The sequence below is a fragment of the Dermacentor andersoni genome, chromosome 1 (assembly GCF_023375885.2).
Source record: "Dermacentor andersoni chromosome 1, qqDerAnde1_hic_scaffold, whole genome shotgun sequence".
Classification (NCBI taxonomy): domain Eukaryota; kingdom Metazoa; phylum Arthropoda; class Arachnida; order Ixodida; family Ixodidae; genus Dermacentor; species Dermacentor andersoni.
Genome location: NC_092814.1, coordinates 280,125,947 through 280,144,199, shown reverse-complemented (window position 1 = coordinate 280,144,199; position 18,253 = coordinate 280,125,947). Strand labels below are relative to the sequence as shown.

General features: G+C 45.1%; 1 protein-coding gene across 1 annotated transcript in view; it reads left to right on the top strand.

The window, feature by feature from the left end:
- Window positions 1–18,253, top strand: part of Megf8 (multiple EGF like domains 8) — a 221,282-nt gene that overhangs the window by 120,433 nt on the left and 82,596 nt on the right. The window contains exons 20-23 of the mRNA XM_050196139.2: window positions 3,864–4,038; window positions 12,395–12,573; window positions 12,865–13,009; window positions 15,643–15,895. Coding sequence (XP_050052096.1) covers window positions 3,864–4,038; window positions 12,395–12,573; window positions 12,865–13,009; window positions 15,643–15,895 — 752 coding nt within the window. The remainder of the gene's footprint in view (window positions 1–3,863; window positions 4,039–12,394; window positions 12,574–12,864; window positions 13,010–15,642; window positions 15,896–18,253) is intronic.

Below are 18,253 nucleotides of genomic sequence, written 5' to 3'. Positions count from 1 at the left end.
TTAGAAAAGTCAGTAAACTTATTTTCTTTCTGCTAGACTTTTTTCATGCTAGAAGGCGCAGCTAATGCATGTGTAAAAAGCTTGGATTGTGCGAGTGCTGCATAGCTCAGATTCTATGCCACTTGCATCGAAGCATGGCTGCATTCTTGCCGAGTGCCTTCTACGGTGATGCCTTTAGCGAAAGGGGTGACGATTGTAGTGAGGAAGAGAATTATGTGCCTGCATCAGATAACGAAAAAAGTAATTCTTCAGAAGCCAGCGACGAAGAAGAAGACAACGCTGGAGACAGTGGAAACAAGAACAACAACACAGGACCACGTGGAACAGGCTGGCAAGCCTACTTGGGTAATTCTCCTAGCTTTGCCCTTCTTCCCTTCACTACCACCAGCCTGGGATCCCAAGTAAGGTCTTCCAATCTGAACTGTGAATTGGACTACTTTAAGCTGTTCTTCACAGACCAGCTGATTGAGGAAATAGTGTGTGAAACCAACCGCTGCGCGTGTGAAAAAATCTCGAGTGCTGGTGTCCTTCTGAAGTACTCGATTTGGAAGGACTGGGAAGATGTGTCCTCGGAAGAATTCAAAGCCTTCCTAGGTGTAATTATCAACATGGCCTTGAATCCCAAGCCGGAACTGAAGGAATACTTCAGCAACGACCTCCTCAAGAAGATGCCTTTCTTCCCACATGTATTCCAGCGGAAGAGATTGCTTCAAATCTTTTGGATGCTTCACGTTGCACCAAGCCCAGATGCCTCTTCAGGTCGACCAACTCGTGGAAGCAAGGTCAGGGTTGTTGTGAACTACATAGATGCAAAGTGCAGTGAGCTTTGCAGCGCCGGCCCCAAAATTTGCATAGACGATAGCACTGTCGGCTTCAAGGGCCGAGTCTCATTCAAGTGCTATAATCCCCAGAAGCCAACAAAATGGGGCATTCACGTTTGTGCACTTGCTGACTGCCAAACAGGCTACATTTCTGCCTTTGAGCTATGCAGTACTACGGCAGCACAACAACTGATAGCCTCTGTCTTCCTGAGCTTCCCTTCACATGCAGGATTGTACTCCACCTGCTGGAGAAAGTGTAGTAAGCTACGCTGGGCAGTGGCTATCATCTATATACAGATAGATTTTATTCGTCCCCAATGCTTGCGGAAGAACTACTTTCGCAGAGTATATTCCTAACGGGGACTGTGATGACAAATCGAAAGCAAGTGCCCCAGCAGCTCAAGAAGAAGCTGAAAAAAGGTGAAGTGGTGGCTTATTGCAAAAGAAACTCGTACATGGCTCTTGCCTGGTAGAACAAGTGTCAAGTGACAATGCTAAGTTCAGGCCACAATGTGTCCACAAAAGAAAAACTGTATCAAGGAAGAAAGCTGAAGGAAAAACACTGACACTGAAAAAGCCCGTGGCGATATACAACTACTCCGAAAATATGAATGGAGTTGACAGGGCCAATCATTATTGTGCAAGTTATGCACTTTCTAACAAATCAATGAAATGGTGGAAGAAGCTTTTTTCGGGGGGGGGGGCTTCTAAAATGTCCGGCTGAAGCAGCAAAAACTGCGCTGTTTGCAGTGACTGGAAAACAAAAGGAAGGAAACAGTGTTCTTCTGCAAAACTTGTAGCAACAATCCTGGACTGCACCCGGGAGAGTGTTTTGAGCGCTTCCACATGCTGCCAAAGTATCGCTAAATGACATCAGGACACAAAAAGCAACTGAAAAAATAAGCATCCTGTGAGTTTTTTTTCTGCAGCTGTTATTTTCTTTCGTGGTGCCCAACATTAGCGAAATAGTTTCGGACCGGAACGACCGGAAAGTGGCTAAAAGTTTTGGACCACAAAGGGTTGAACAAAGAATGCAGACATGTTAGAACACTCAAACTATACAATATATACAGTCTTGCTCGGAAATTAAGTCCTAACCATTTACATCGTCGCTCCCTTTTGGCAGTGTCAGGGCAACCGCCATGGCACAAGACTGGTCAGGTTGCCAGGTGGCTTCCGTTGCACAGGACGGGTCCTGACAAATTGGAGCCGTGACAGCGCAGGACTGGGCTTAGTGCATGGGTGGCCGCTGTTGCACAAAACGGGGCTCGTGAGCAGCGCCGTGGTTAAGCCTGGGCTGGCCTCTGTGGCACAATGGCACCATAACTGCAGCGGGAACCTGCCCAGCTACTCTGATGCACCATCGCAGCACTCTAGGGAGACAGCGAGCGAGTGTGTTGCCAGTGGGTCCCCTATCCTACCAGGTCTTCTAAACCACCTGCTGCCGTCTCCAGAGCATGTGTGGAGACATGTCCACACTATCCCGAAGCCGCATCACCGACTGACCTGTCACCTCATTCACGCATCCTTCTTCCGCATCCTTTTCATTGCGGTCTCGTGCTGCCTGATTGCAGTTCCACTTTTTCACATATCAAGGACCTCTTCACTTCTTCTTTGTCTCACTCTTCTTTATCCTAAATCCGCACATAAACTCATGACAGACCCGTCTGCGAAAGGGCCGATCGCATCACTACATGCGATGCGCATCTCGGGCAGAGTGCATGTGTGTTTTATTGGCAAATGTCATCCTCTACTAATCATGGATGTTAAAAAGCAAACGCTCAAACTTTGCAAGAAAAGGGATCAACACGTGAAGAACACTTTGTGAAGGTCCGATTGTATACCACTCCAGCTACTGGCGAGAAATAGCCACACACACTAGCTTCCCTCACCTGAAAAGCAAAATCCACGTTTACTACACATAGCAATGAGCATGACAGATTTCACAAAATGCATCAAGAAAAGCAAGCATGTGAGTCTGATCGCTGTGCTTGTCTTTTTAAAAGACACAGACTAAAGCGGCAGCAATCACACAACTCATGGAAAGCTTGCATGATGGCACAGAAAGCACCAATGTAGCAGACTTGCAATAGTTGAGTGCACAATATTTGCTGTCTGGAACATGCAACATACATAGAAGCACACGGAATCTTTCATAACATAGTGGCAGATGCCACGTGCATCTTTTTCAGGCAGCCGTCGTCTACTATATATGTTTGTGCTGGTTCAAGCAAAAATCTGCTGACAGCTTCAAGAGTCTGCGGACAGTCTGCGACTTCCAGTCTGTGAAAAACAAACATGATTCTGGCAGCTCCTTGACTGGTGGGTGGAGCTTCTGAAGCTGTTCAAGAAATTTGAATGCGGGGCAGCAGTCCCAAGCAGTCTGGGAATGTCAGGGACTGATAATCGAAGAGGCCCAGTGTTCCACACAAATGAGCAACAGTGTTGTCTGCACCATGCCAAGAAGACACTGTGCTTAGCACTGCAGGAAAGCTGTTGCTTGTGGATGCCAATGCATCCTGTGCTGAGTCACCCAGACTCTCGCAAAAGGGATCTTATCCTTAAAAGTGATAGAGAACACCACTCCATGCCAGTGCCTTCATCGCTGACCAACGCATGGGACTATCTCTGTGCTGTTGGCAATAAGATTCTGGATAGACTCAAGGAAATCTTGGCAAAGTATGTTAACAAAATTTTTTATTGCAAACTTTCGTTTTTCAATGCATTCCCTGTCTATGCTGTCTCATTTCGCAACAACAAATTTCTTGTGAAAGCTCTGCCAATTTTGTTATTGCAAGGTTCAACTGCAATAATAAAAAAAATCACACATCAGAAAACCACTATTGAATTGTCAAGAATTGCTAAGGTCTGAAATTTCATTTTAATTTACTCCTTCCACATGCACAATTCCATGCACCATGTGCTATGTTCCTGTGGTGTGTGTTGTTGAGCATTCCCACCTAAGTGTAGACTACCATTTTATGTTTAGTTGCATAAGTTACATAATTACATAATTAAAGCTAGTAATTACATTTCTACCAGACAACTCCAGATGTACCAGCCTTAGCAGGCCTGACACTGACCAACGTGGACAACCAGCAGCTGGTGCTCATAGGAGGGTTTTCTCCTGAGTATGGATTTCAGGACAAAACACTTGCCTACAGCATTGACGCCATGGACTGGCGGGTCCTCAATACTACAGGCACTGTCCCCATTGGTAAGTAACTTGTTTTACCTTGTTCATATGGATGAAGTTGAATTATTTAGCGAACCTTGTCATCTTTTGTCAAGTGTGTAACTATGGGAAGCTCTTGAACGGGAAGGGTGACCCTAGAAGAACACCCTGCTCCCACCTCATTTCTTTCTTTCTTCCAATACCAGCAAATGCAGTAGAACTTCATTATAACAAAGTTGCATCGACACAAAAATACCTTCATTATATCTGATATTCATTGAATGCATATTTTGTTACACACTGGTATTGGCAAGAAACATTTTAAATTTAAAAGGACAGACTAATGGGCTAGTTGTTATGGCATCATATACCCTGTAATGAAAATGCACACAGACGTCGACAGAAAACACAGAGGACTCATCCTTTCTGTCACTGTCTTTGTGCCTTTTGCGCTACTGTGTACATGATTTTAGGTTTAGCTCGTTATGTCCAATAACTTATATCCAGGCTCATTATATTGAGGCTCAACTGCATTCACTTCTGGAAATTAGCTTGTGTGGTCCAAAGAATGTCTTTCATCTTTCCATACATGTGTAGATCTATGCTGTGCAACTACAGTAAAAATCTTGATAAAGTGGCAACTTTTTTTTTCCTTATCATGAAAAAGAAAACTGGCCTTTTTTGAAGGCTTCAGTAAGGATTTTTTATTGAATACAGCATCAGGGTTACAATAACATGCTATATATCAATAGGAAGCTAAAGAAATGTACTTTGCAGATATGAGCTTTTTTTTTTTTTTTTCAAAATCTGATCGATCGCGAAATGAAAACCCCAGTGAAATTCCGATGACAGTGTGTGCAGATGTGTTGTGCAGTGTCTAATATGCCCGTCAATCACATGAGGTCGTAATTGTCAATTCTGAGCATGCAGTGAGCACGTAGTAAACATGCCTCGCACCATAGAGCTTCCCGCTAAGTGTGAAGTGCATGCTGTCATTCAGTTTCTGCATGCTGAAGGGTGCAGTGTAGCCGAAATTCATTGACAAATAGGTAATGTGTACGGTACAACTTTCATGAGTGACAGCAAAGTGTGGCAGTGGTGAAGGAACTTTGAAGCAGGACGCACAGACTTTCATGATGCAGGTGGGCAGGGAAGGAAGTGAATGTCACCTGACTATCTTGTTCAGCGAGTGCATCAGGCGATTCAAGAAAATCATCAGTTCACAATTTCTGCGTTGAGTGATTTGTTTCTTGAAATTTCATGGTCAGCTCTCTATACCATCATTAGTGAGAGACTCCAGTACCGCAAACTCTGTACGAGGTGGGTTCCCAAAATGCTGACTGACCATCACAAAAAACAGCAAATGGGCACAGCCTTAACGTTGCTCCAGCACTACCATGATGAAGGAGATTTTCTTTTTGAGAAAATTGTCACAGGGGACGAGACATAGTTCTCGAAACTGAAGAAACAAAAGAACAATCCAAACAGTGGATGCAGTCTGATTCCCCAAAAGCAAGGAAGTTCAAGCGAACCTTCTCCAGTAGAAAGTTTATGCCTACTGTGTTCTGAGACAGCAATGGTGTTCTCTTGGTGGAATTCATGGAACGTGGCACAACCATCCCTGCAAATTCGTACAGCGTGACCCTTGAATATCTACGAAAGGCAGTTCAGAACAAGCAACGAGAAATGTTGTCAAGAGTTCGACGAAAGTTCATCTGGTCAAGTAACATGATGATGAAGAAATTGCGGCCACTGACCAAGTCAAGGTGAAAAAACACATAGAGACGTTTCGTGAGTGTGATCAAGGAACCCGTACGGGTCCCGAAACGTCTCTGTGTGTTTTTTCACCTTGACTTGGTCAGTGGCCGCAATTTCTTCATCAAAGAGAAATGTTGTCATCAGGCATTGTCTTTCATGACAATGTGTGGCCGCACAGTGCAGCTGCAAATAAGAAGCTCCTGCAGTGTTTTTGATGGTAATTGTTTGATCACCCACCGTACAGCCCGGACTTGTCACCCTCTGATTTCCATCTCTTTGCTCAGCTGAAATGCTGGCTAGGAGGACAGGAATTTGACTCAGGCAACGAGCTGCAGACTAGCGTACAGAATTGACTGAAAGCGCAGCTGGCTGTGCTGCCTTCTATGACGAGGGTGTAGGAAAGTTGGTACCGCACCACGACAGAAGTCTCAATTGGAGCGGTAACTATGTAGAGAAGTAGAGGGAAAGATGCAATTCCTGCCTGTGGCTGCGCCTCTTACGCATGCGCAATCAGTACGCAGGTCTTCGCCGGTTCCTTTCTTGACCCAGTCCCAACCAGTGTCACCGGAAGCCCATGCTGCGTCTTGGACTGCACCGAGAGCTAATCCCTGGAGGACGCCTGACAATCGTCCCATCTGTTATTCCTGCTGCACTCCCAGACACGTCATCCGATTTTGCCACCGTCGCCCTCAAGCGTTCGGCGACGCCTCTTGGCCGTTCCAGTACGACAGCCAGCTCTTCTGCCAATACGCCACTCCTTCCCCCCAACCGTATCCTCATGCTGACCTCCCAGAATTTCCGTCGCATCGCTCGCCATCCCCTCGCCGATGCTCGCTCTCCCCAATGTGTCTGCGACCCATACCATCCGACCAGGAAAGCTGAACGTCGCAGTTCAAGAGGCAAGAGCTGCACCCCATTCGCACTGTCTACGTCCTTGTGCCTGTCCTGCTAATGTGGTCGAAATTGCTATAGAAGGTGTTCCTGCATTTGCTCTTGTGGATACCGGCGCAGCCTCCAAACTGTGCCGTTCACTGCGCAAGGTGACCACGCCGCGTTCTGGACTGTCGCTTCGTACGGCAAGTATGCAGCACGTCACTCCTCACGCAGCCTGTACTGTATGTGTGCTTATTCATGGCATCGTTTATATCGTCGAGTGTATTGTTCTGCCCGCCTGCTCGCATGACATCATCCTCGGATGGGACTTCTTATCCAATCATAAAGCCGTAATCGACTGTGCACACTCCGAATTTGAATTTTCCCCTCTGTGTGACGCACCATTGCATGAAGATCATGATCGCCCTTCTAAACTGACCGTGCGCGAGGACACAGATATTCCACTTAGCTTCTTCACCCTCATACCCGTATCCTGTGATGTCATCACTGATGTAACAGTCCTCTTCGCACCGTCTGACGTCTTCATGAGCTGTAAAGCTCTCCCACTACTCATCGCTGGCAGCTGCAGCAATATTTACTTCTACAATCCCCTCTGTGCACCTATTACATTACTCGTTGGTGAATGCCTTGGCTTCGTGGAACACCTCGACTCTTTTTCTTTGGTTGACGTCCCCTGAGACTTTTGATGTCGACTCCGGCCAACCATCTGCAATTTCGACACTTGAAGAGACGTCCAGGGATACGTTCTCGAGTGCCGTCGCCGATACCCTCACACCTGCCGAACGCGCCGACCTTCTTGATCTCCTGCACCACTTTAGAAGTTCAGTCAACGTTTCACAACCTCAACTGGGCCGCACGTTAGAAACGCAGCACTACGTTGACACTGGTTCGCATCAGCCATTATGTCAACAACCATACCGTGTCTCTGCCGAAGAGCGTCGTGTCATTACGGCCCAAATCGAAGATATGCTGTGCGTTGACGTTATTCAACCTTTGCACAGTCCCTGGGCATCTCCTGTCTTTCTCGTTCGCAAGAGGGACAGGTCTAGTCGCTTTTGCGTCGACTACAGTCGGTTAAATAAGGTAACACGCAAAGATGTCTATCCTTTGCTGCTCATTGACGATGCCCTTGACAGTCTTCAGGGAGCAGAATTCTTCTCGTCGCTCGACTTGCGTTCAGGGTACTGGCACGGCCGCTCGATGCAAAGCAAAGTGCGGCCAGCTACGTCGCGCCCCGGACATTAGGTGGGCGCGTCTCGGCCGAGTTTACAGTTGCGACCGCTTTTTTTGGTGAGGGCGTCACTGCTCGGGGATGCTTTCGCGACTTCGCGCCGGGGATAAGCGGACGTTGGTTCTCGCGTCAGAACGTGTTTGCCTCGTGCTCTATGCACTAATCTCGTGCCTTTTCGCATGCGTGCGTGTGAGCAAGTTGGTTCGCATCAGAACGTGTTTTCCTCGTGCGATATGCATTAATCTCGTGCTTTTTTGCGTGCGTGTGTGTGAGCAAGTCGGTTTGCGTCAGGACGTGTTTGCCTCGTGCGATATGCATTAATCTCGTGCTTTTTCGTGTGCGTGTGTGTGAGCAAGTTTGCCTGTGCTTGCTGTGCTTTGTTAAGGCTCTTCGGTGTGCGTGTGTGCCGTAGCCAGCCTCGTTCATGTGGCGCGATGCCGCGCAACTGTTGTGTGCCACTCTGCGATACAAATGCCAAAAAGGACCCGACTGTGAAATATCACGAGTTCCCCTGCGACTTGGAGTGTCGAGAAGCGTGGCTAAAAAATATATCTCGTCAAGCAGTGTCGGGAAAAGGAAGCAAGTGGGAACTGAGCGATAGGTCTCTGGTACGTTCCCTGCACTTTACAGAAAGTGACTATAAAAAGAACACGAAACCTAGGCTCCTGCTTCCGAATGCGGTACCGACCGTGTTTTGTAAATATCCACAGTACCTGCAAAAAGAGAATGTGCAGCCCAAAAAACACCATCGAAGAAACTACTGATCACACAGTAGTTGAGGCAAGCGATAATTGCGGCACCTCAGGAGAAAGCCCCAACATCGAAAGTGTCTTGCAGTTTCTCAGCGACGAGGTGGAAGCTCTAGTTCCAGAGACTGCCTTAGAATCATGCTCTGAACATTGTTTTTCTGTTGACCAGACCTACCAAACTACATTAGATATTGTAAACGTCCTAGAACAGTCAAAGAAAGCAGTCAAGAGATTGAAAAACACAGTTGCCCGTCAAGGAGAAGAGTTGAAAAAATTGCAGTCCGAACGGGACGAAATGAAAAACCGCCTCTTATTTTATGAAAACAACAACGAAATTCCGTCCTTTGTTCAGGTATTACAAAGAGCGGAAAAAGGAGACAAAGCTGCTGTTTTTATCAGCAACCAAGTGGCCACTTCAGGGGAAAAAAAACCTGCCTACAATGAAAGAATCCTGCGAAAATGTGTTTTATGGAAAGCGTGCTCAAATAAAGGGTATGAGCATGTTCGAAGCAGAGGCCTTTTGAAGCTTCGTTAAAAGGGGCCTAGCGTCACTCAATATGCTTGGTTTTCATGAGGAACAATCTACTGATGATTATTTGCAATGATAAGCATTTTTATTTCATCTAAGTTAGTTTGCATTACTTGGGAAACTCGGTACAAGTTCTCCCTACGTAAAGTTTTTACTTTGCGTACGTGTTCACGAGAAGTGAATAAAAGTACTGATAGATTGCTTCAAGCAGAACCTCTCGATGGGAGTGCACCACCCAGTCGTGCATCATACGGGCAACCGTCACGGATAGCGTTCAGGCGTATTCTAGAACAGATTTCCACCCCTGTGACAATCTGTTTGTGCTTGTGGCGTAATGAGCACTTCCAATGTCGACTTAAAAGATTTTGTCTGCAATTTCCAAATATTAAACGCATTATTTACACCTTGACTGGAGTGGAGATCGCGTGTGCCGACACAGCTGTGAAGGCGCTCTCTATCAGCAGCCATCCCCGAGCAGCGGCGCCGCAGCGGGCGCACGGAGAACTAGGCCCGAGACGCCGTTCAGGCGCAACGCAGCGGGCCGCACCTTGTGCTTTTGGATCGAGCGGCCATGGTACTGGCAAGTCCCGATAGCTGCGGCCGATTGCAAGAAAATTGCATTCATTACGCCTGACGGCTTATATGAATTTAATGTGATGCCTTTCGGGCTTTGTAACACCCCTGCCACATTTGAACGTCTCATGGACAACACGCTGCGTGGCCTCAAGTGGTCTATGTTTCTGTGTTACCTCGACAATGTCGTGGTTTTCTTGCCTGATTTTTCTAGTTGCCTGCTCTGCCTCAGACATGTTTTGACCTTTCTAATGAACGCTGGCCTCCAACTCAACCTCAAAAAGTGTCGTTCCGCCGCGCGAGAGCTCACCATCTTAGGCCATGTTGTGTATAAGCACGGCGTTCTACCTGATCCTGCAAAACTTCGAGCAGTCACTGAGTTTTGGAAGCCTAAGACCATCAAAGAACTTCGAAGCTTTGTGTGTCAATCTGTGGCATGGTTGTGCTTAAACATAGCTTCATGTCTGCTCTGACGTTTTAGCCAGTTGTGATACTTGCTTTTCAAGTAAGCAAGTCTTTAAAATGCGTGTTCACATGCATATGTTGTCGAAAACTGTAACAACAATCTTACAGCCTTTTCATAGAGCAGGGGAAACACTTCAGCTGTCCCGAACCAAAATGTTTCGAGGTCCATGGTGGCAAACTTTGCCTTTAACAGCATTTTCTAGAAGCTCGATCAGCTCATTTTCAGCATCAACACTCTCATAAGTGAATCAAGTTACATCTGTCTGGAATGGGGCCACAAGCCATGTCTCTGGAGCAGACTCTGGGAAGTACTAACTCATTAGGTGGCACCTGGATGGGCTCAAATCTGTGATTAATGCCTCTTTGTCAGCTGCAGATACTGTCCTAGATGCTGCAAAGTTGCAGTCACTAAGCAACTTAAACCGAGAATAATCATCTCTTCCCACCTGACTCAGCCTACCTTGAAGTTTTGTACAGAAGCCCCTCATTTTGTCACCAGACGATACATCATTACTCCTAACCTATGGTAGTAATGCATGCTGGAGTTTAGCTGATTGAGCTGCTCAAGCATGTCACACAGATAGGTAAGCTAGTGAGGGATGAATGATCTCTAAAAGGCTCTCCCAGCCCCTGGTTTTCTGCTGCTCACTTCCTCTCAGAGCTCAAAAACCCTGGCCAGCACTTCTCCGCATGACAGCCAACACCTTGACAACATGACAGCACTTCCTTGTGTTGTAGCAGGTGCTGGTGGTCTGAACCCATCTCTTCACAAACCACTTTGAAAATGTGACTGGTCTTAGGCCTTGCTTTAAGCTGTTCACAACTTTGACACCATGCTTCATCACACTCACTAACACTTGGCTCAGTTTGTTGGATGCCAAAACCTCCCTGTGAAGTTTGCAATGTATAAATACGACTGAACTGTTAACTGGTGTGGACCGTCCTAGCAAACCTTCCGATCTGCCATCCATTGCACGGGCACCATCAGTGCACACTCCTGCACATATATCCCAAGTCCATGCAGAACAAGTAAACTGTTAAGCATTGAAGAGATCTTGGACCTTTCGCTGTTGCTTCGAGCTTTTTGCACAAAAGCAACTCTTGAGTGATGACCAAGTGATCCATGAAGTACACAAACATGATGTAGCTGTGAGCTAATCTTGTTTACCCTTATTTTTAGCCTTTACCCTCATATTTACCCTTTGTCCTTGTATTCACAAACAGGCCTTGACTTTAAGCTCTTCCTTGTCTCCACTGAGGGAAGCACAGCACCACTTTTTAACTGAAGAAGGCACTGCTCTTGTTGAAGGAAGCACACCATCTTCTTGGCCGCTTTTGTGATGCCTATGTTCTGCGTGCATGAAAGGATAGTTGCTTATGGAGTGTAGCTCTACTTAAGGGAGAGAGAAAGTTTAATGATAACAGTAGAGATTGACTTGTTTTAGCTAAGAAGGAGTGTTGAATAGAGCAACATCCTAGAATATGGGGATGGTATGTCCATTTCATTTAAGAAAGTTAATATGGCCTGTGAGCAAATAAATGAAGTATCAAAACAGAGACTCAATTCAAGATTTCAGCAGCCACTTTTATTGTAATGTTACATCCTATAAATGAACTGGTCCAAATATTGCATTTTTAAAATAATCACAACATTTTGATTTACTGGTGCATGTTCTGGGATCTGTTGGTTTTAACTTCATTCCAATTGGGACTTAACCAGCTTTGATACCACTTGATTGTACCAGACACCATTTGAGTGTCCCAGCTTTATCAGATGAACTAAAGGGTTGTCATATTTTCCATTCAGGATACTACTAATAATTCTTCCATTCAAATGCACTTTGTTTCATTTGAAGATTACAAATGAGTTCAACAGTACTTCTGTACTAGGTTTAGTTGTGTAAAAAAAAATGGGGAGGAGGCTGCCTTACATTGAGAAACAGATATCTTCAGCATTACCAAGAATTGTGAAAGCAGGGTTTAGCTTTGTTGGTCACGGCAGAGCAAGTACATGCTGTCAAAATTAAGCTGTCAGGTAAAACGTGTACTAAGAATAACCTTTGGTAGAAGTGCCGTCTTTTCATTTGAAAATGTGTCAGACATTAAACAGTGTTTATCAGAAAATTACACTGTGAAAAGAAGGAAAATGCTTTTTGTCTTCTTTCACTGTAAACATTGTATTGTGCCTGTTGGATGCAGGTGTGTACGGACATACCAGCAACTACCATCGACCAACGCAAAGCATCTATGTGTTTGGAGGCATTGTGTACTCAGTAGATCGCCCACTGGTGTCAGACCACCTGTACGTGCTGCACATGCCAAGCCGCCGCTGGTCTCGCCTGCCACCTGACGATCGCGCCAACCCAGCATACTCTAGGGTAAGCGCTGCAGCATTAGGCTGATTTCGCTAAATGAAACTGATTTCGGGACCATAAAGTACCTTAACAGCCTTTGTGAGTGTTTAAGGATTGAAATTGTTGCTCATATAAATTCAGAATAGCAGTGCTGAATGGCAGCAAAAAATAAAAACAATTCTTGCAGATTTGATGTGACAGTATAGTAACATTAAAGTGGTGAAAACAAAGAAAATTGGCATCTTACATGCTGAAATTTGCCTGTTTTCTGTATTGAAAGTCTGTTTTGATATATTTTTTTTTGCTTCTGCCTAGATATCCCCTCGCTACTTTCATGCTTCAGCCTCCACTGAAAACTCTTTGTTTATCTTGGGTGGCCGCAATGGTTCTGGAGAGGCAATCTTGGAGCCATTTGCCTATGACTTCAGTTGCAACCACTGGATCCCACTTGATGGGCCATGTAAGTGGATTTACACAGTGTAATATACTTTGGTGGATTTTTTTTTTTCATGGGTTATCATTGGGAGTGTTCGAGTAATAAAATTTCCTAATCGAATCTAATACAAATATTCGAGAAAAATGAGCATCAAATATAGAATTGAATATAGAATATTTTCTTATTTCTAAAGCAGTATCAAATAAGAAGTTTCCATGAAGTCCATTTAATTAAAAAAAAAAGATGAAATCAAGCCTATACGCATTGGCACATTCATCTAATACTGTTACAAATTCGATGTCCAGGAAACTGAGGAGCTTGACAAATGACAAACAATTGATTTTAATTGTTTGAAGCACCATTTCAGTGACAGTAATGTAACAAGATAAACAAGAGAGGAGCATGTTACCAGATGTGCGTACAGTGTTGTGTTCACTGCAGTAGAGGAGTGTGATAATACAGAACTGCACTTGTCTTAAGGGGGTAACACGGGTCGTAGAGACCGAAAAATAGCGGAAAAATCACTTTTTTGAAAACATTATTTTTGGATTCTACAGTGTCTGATGCATTATCTCAGAAAATTTTAACCCATCTTGGACCAATATTTCGGTTGTAATGGCGTTTTATATCATGTCGGCAAACTGTATTTTTACTGATAAATGCAAGAAAAAGGGGGTTCTTCCTGTGACGCATGGTTACTGTTTTAAGTTTCTGATCACAGCCGCCTTGGTCTTGTTTGAGAGCCGCTGTTCTTGTTTAGTTTTTGCTCCATCGCTCCTTTGTGCGCTGAATGGCTATGAAAAAAAAGCCCCTGAAAAAGTTGTCCTGATGTGCAATTCCATTCAACAACTGAGGCATGTGATCGTAAGCATGCCATGCCATTGGCAGATTTTTGCCGTTGTCTGCTCGGGCATGCTAAACTCGGTGCGAAACGATGTCAAATTCAGTTTTCTGCAAGCCATAAATTTGGTGAGCAGAAGAAGAAATGATGGTTGTTAAACTTTCGAAAGTGCGCATTCGCTTTGGAAGATACCAGCAGTATTTTGCTACCCGTGCCGAGCACCGCGGAACCACCCCCCATGACTGCGTTGTAGGCTTAGCAGATGAAAGCGGTTCTGGTAGCGGCCGGTGTTCATGTGGCATTCCAGCACAACTACTGCAGCCCACTGATTTATAGAAAGTGAAGAAGACTCAAGAGAAACTGCAAGTCTTTGCTTCAATGTCGTCTACCAAGCGAAAATCGGATCTTCACGCTCACGCTGATTCAGCTGCGGCTAGCTCGGATGCGATGTAGACGCGCTTCGTTGTTGTAAGACTCGGTTCTATAAATGCTCTGCTGTCTTGTGTAAAGTGCAAGTTGCGGTGCAGCCGTGGGCAAAGGTGAAAGGGACTGCAGTCTCGCCATAGAGATAGTAATCTCGTGTGCAATCTGCGGCGATGCCGCGTCGGCACGGAGTACGCCAAACGTGCACGCCGTTCCTCGTGAACAACCTCGCTGTGTACGAAATGCGCAGCACCGGTACTTGGCAAACGACATTAAATGACATCTTTTGCGAATAAAGTTATTCATTTTGAGTGCGATCTGCGGTGATAATGCGTCGACAACAAACAGTGTAATGTAATTATTATCTCGGCGATTTGCAAAATAAATTGGATATATAAAATAACCACAATACACTGAATGAGCATATGCAGTTTTGTCAGATTTGATCCAGAAATAACAAAGTTATCTCAGTAACCCATGTTCCTCCTTAAACAATTGAAGTGAAATGTTAATTATCTTTGTAACTACTTGACCAGTACTAACTAATACAGCAAAACTAATTACATATTTGAAATCAGCACAAAAATGTTAAGCAGACTGGATAGTTTCATTAATATTGGTGAAGAAAATAGTGATCATTACGGTATTTCAATAGCCGTGACATTTGTTTGTTTTCTTGATTTTCTCTAATTCTAATTTTGCACACCCAGCTAGCAAATTGCTTGCTGGGTGTGCAAAATTAGAATTTCCTCATTGTAGTGAGGTTGACATAACAGTTCTCGTGCCAGAAAAATATGAACATCGGGGATGGTATAGCTAACACAGACAGACCTTTCAAAGTGGTAATGGAAAAAAAGGAACAAGAAAAGAGCACTGCATGTTTAGCAGTGTGGTCCTTGAGAAGTTACATAGACTGGATGTGGCCCAGTGCCAGAGATGAGTTTTAGGCCGCTGATGTACGCTTACTGAGGAAATGCCATCCATCAGGAATGAACTTGGAACCTGGGAACTATCTTTTACTGCTGAGAAGTAACCACAACTTCATGAATATTGCACTTAACAAAGTTTTTTGCTACAAGTGAAACTTGGCTTTCTCAAGTTTTGATTACAGTACCAAAGTTTGTAGTGAATTGACTTACTGCTGTATGCGTTTAACTCCAACCTGTTGTATTCATTTAAAATAAATGTGTGGGGCATGTGAAACAAGTCCAGGAGCAGTTGGTTGTTTTCTTTCATAGACGTTGTGCATGGAATACTGTTTTATGCTCATATCAGAGCTTGGTGCTTTTCTGGCGTCTCTGTGCGCATGCACCATGTTGCAGCAAGAACTGCAAAGTAGAGCCCTTCTGAATTTTCTGTCATATATGTGTGGTGGGGATCTCGTTTATTACAGATGTACAGTTAGTTGGTGAGCAGCCTGCAGCCCTGGTGGGTGCCTCAGCAACCCTTCTCCAAGGCAAGCTGTACATACTAGGTGGGACGTCAGTGCGGCTGCAGCGTGTGACCCTTCCCCAGGATTTGTGCGCCCTCTTCTCGCACAGCCGGCTTGGATGCCTGCGCTCTGTTGGTTGTTCTTACTGCTCTGTCCAAGATGCCCAAGGAAACATCACTCACTGCTACTCCAGTGCCAGGGCAGTCCCAGCCAGGTTAGTAATGAGTGATTTAAAGGTTTATCATCTTTGTTATGAACTGCAACCTTTCTCTTCTAGCAAAATTTTCACAAATGGTTGTTGCTAAATATTGAACTGTTTGGTTCACCTATTCCTTTCACAACTTACCTCTTGGCCTTTTGTTGCCAAGTGGGCATGTGAGTGGTGCCTCTTGTTCATCTGTACTCTTTGACCCAGCTCCCTAGACTGTGTGAGAGTCAAGGGCAGCCCTAAGGGTTACAATGCATGCTCTGATGATAGCACCAATATTTTACTTTGATTTGGTGAGACTGTGCTTCGAAGTTGGGGTGATTGGCACCATGGAGAAAGAAGTATTTGAGGAGAGGAATCTGCTAGGCTGCAACAGCACACGCGGTCAGCTCGATAAGTCACGGTTGGGCGAAGAGGAAATGCAGTTTTTGCTGCGGCAGGACAGGTGAAACATTGGGCACATTGCCATCGTTTACATGTTCTTCTATGGACGCTACACACAAAAGTCATGACATTGTCTCATATATTGTAATTATTTTCCCAGATTTCATCCTATAACATCAATAATTAGAAGTGGCAGACATTTTAGCAGCAGCTATTAATGATTACTGTCCTAATGACATGCAATATTGCGCTTGAAATGAGCTACTAGCAGTAATCCTGGAGCTGACAACGTCTGCTGACGCCGCTACAGTTCAATCACTCGCATGTGGTGCGAGTGCATGCATAGGTGACCTTGGGAGGAAAAGCTTCCAATTTGGGCATGCAAGCTGTTGCGGTTTCTTTTGCGATCTGCAGTCTTTCCGTCGCTATTAGAGCTCTTGCGGGTATCTGCATTGCACCGGCGGTGCTGGCTTTTCACACTTCGCACACTTTCCACGTTGCAACAAACCAAGTGCTTTCCATCCGTGCTTTTTCTAGGACGGGGCAGAAATGGTGTCATGCCGAACTGCAGCAATGGATATGCATCCTGCAAGGAAATGGTAGCTACATTCAAATTTCCGAGTGACCCGGTATGGTTGGAATTGTGGGCTCATGCTATTACAAGGAAGGATCGAGAGCTCAAGTCTCATGATTATGTTTGCGAGAAGCACTTCTCGGAAAACGACATAGAAACTACAGCGGTATTATGACGAACTTGATGGCGAAATCCTTCTAGACAAATTTAAATGGCCTGTCCTGTTACCAGATGCCATGCCATCATTATTTCTGCACTGTGCCAGCTACTTGTCTTCTGTTTGCAAAAAGAGAAAGCCAATTGGATCTGTGGTGAAGTGTGCAAAGCATGCCAAGACTCTTCTGTTGTTGAAGATACGAACATGCACACTGCTTGAGTGAGAAAAATGAGATGGTGTGTCCTGTCACCTTCAACGTTTCCCATTGCTTTCGATCTCGCATTTTCAGAAACATGCATTATAGATTTGGCATTCTGAAAAAGTACATCACGCAGGTAATTGCTCTGTACAAAACATATTTCTTTTGTTAATTTTTCAAGGCATTTGGAGCCGGCGAAGAGGTGCAAGAAACACACCCATTCGTGCCTAAAGCGCTAGTGGTGAATCGCCACCAAACGACCTTGAATGGGCAAGCCTCTTCGAAGAGCATGCCGCGCGCGTTTTGCCTTCTCGGCGAGCGCCGACTCACGACAGAGGGCGCGTCAGCACTATGCCCAAAGCAGTGACTTTATCGGGATGCCCAAGCAAGCATTGTTTCGCCTACCCAATATTTCTTGCTCCGTGGTTGGCACTACGACTCCACTGTCCAAAACATCATGACCTGCCCCATGTGTTCATAAGGATGAGGTGTAAGTCTACTATGCCGTGATGGAAAGTCCAGAGCAAGCTTCCAAGTTTATGTAGCCATTGGTTTGTTGACTTTCATTTTCATTTTATTCAGACAACCAGTACATAGTTGCCTAGCTGACTGGCCTAAGGGCAGAGGTAGCCTGACATAGTGGCCATACTGGACACCCGTTTTCCGCCGCACAGCTTGACCAAAGCGAGACAAAATTTGTACAAGTCAGAAAACATGCATGGCAGCTAGGTACTAGAAATAAAACAAGATAAAGGTAAATATATATGGGTCATTCCACACCAGCAGTCCCAACCATGGCGCTCGACTACCGTCCATTTACTAGAAAAGAAACTTGGGCGACTTGGTGGTGATTCATGTTTTGGAAATTAACAGCGCAGACCAGACGAGGGCAAAAGGAAAGAACATGACACTGGTGCTGACTCACAACTGAAGATTTACTTTGGTGGAAATCACATTTGTATACACCGGCCAACACAGGCCAACATGTCAACAACTAAGCGATGTGCATGTGCATTAGGAGCCATCCTGGAACCATCCATTTCATATTGA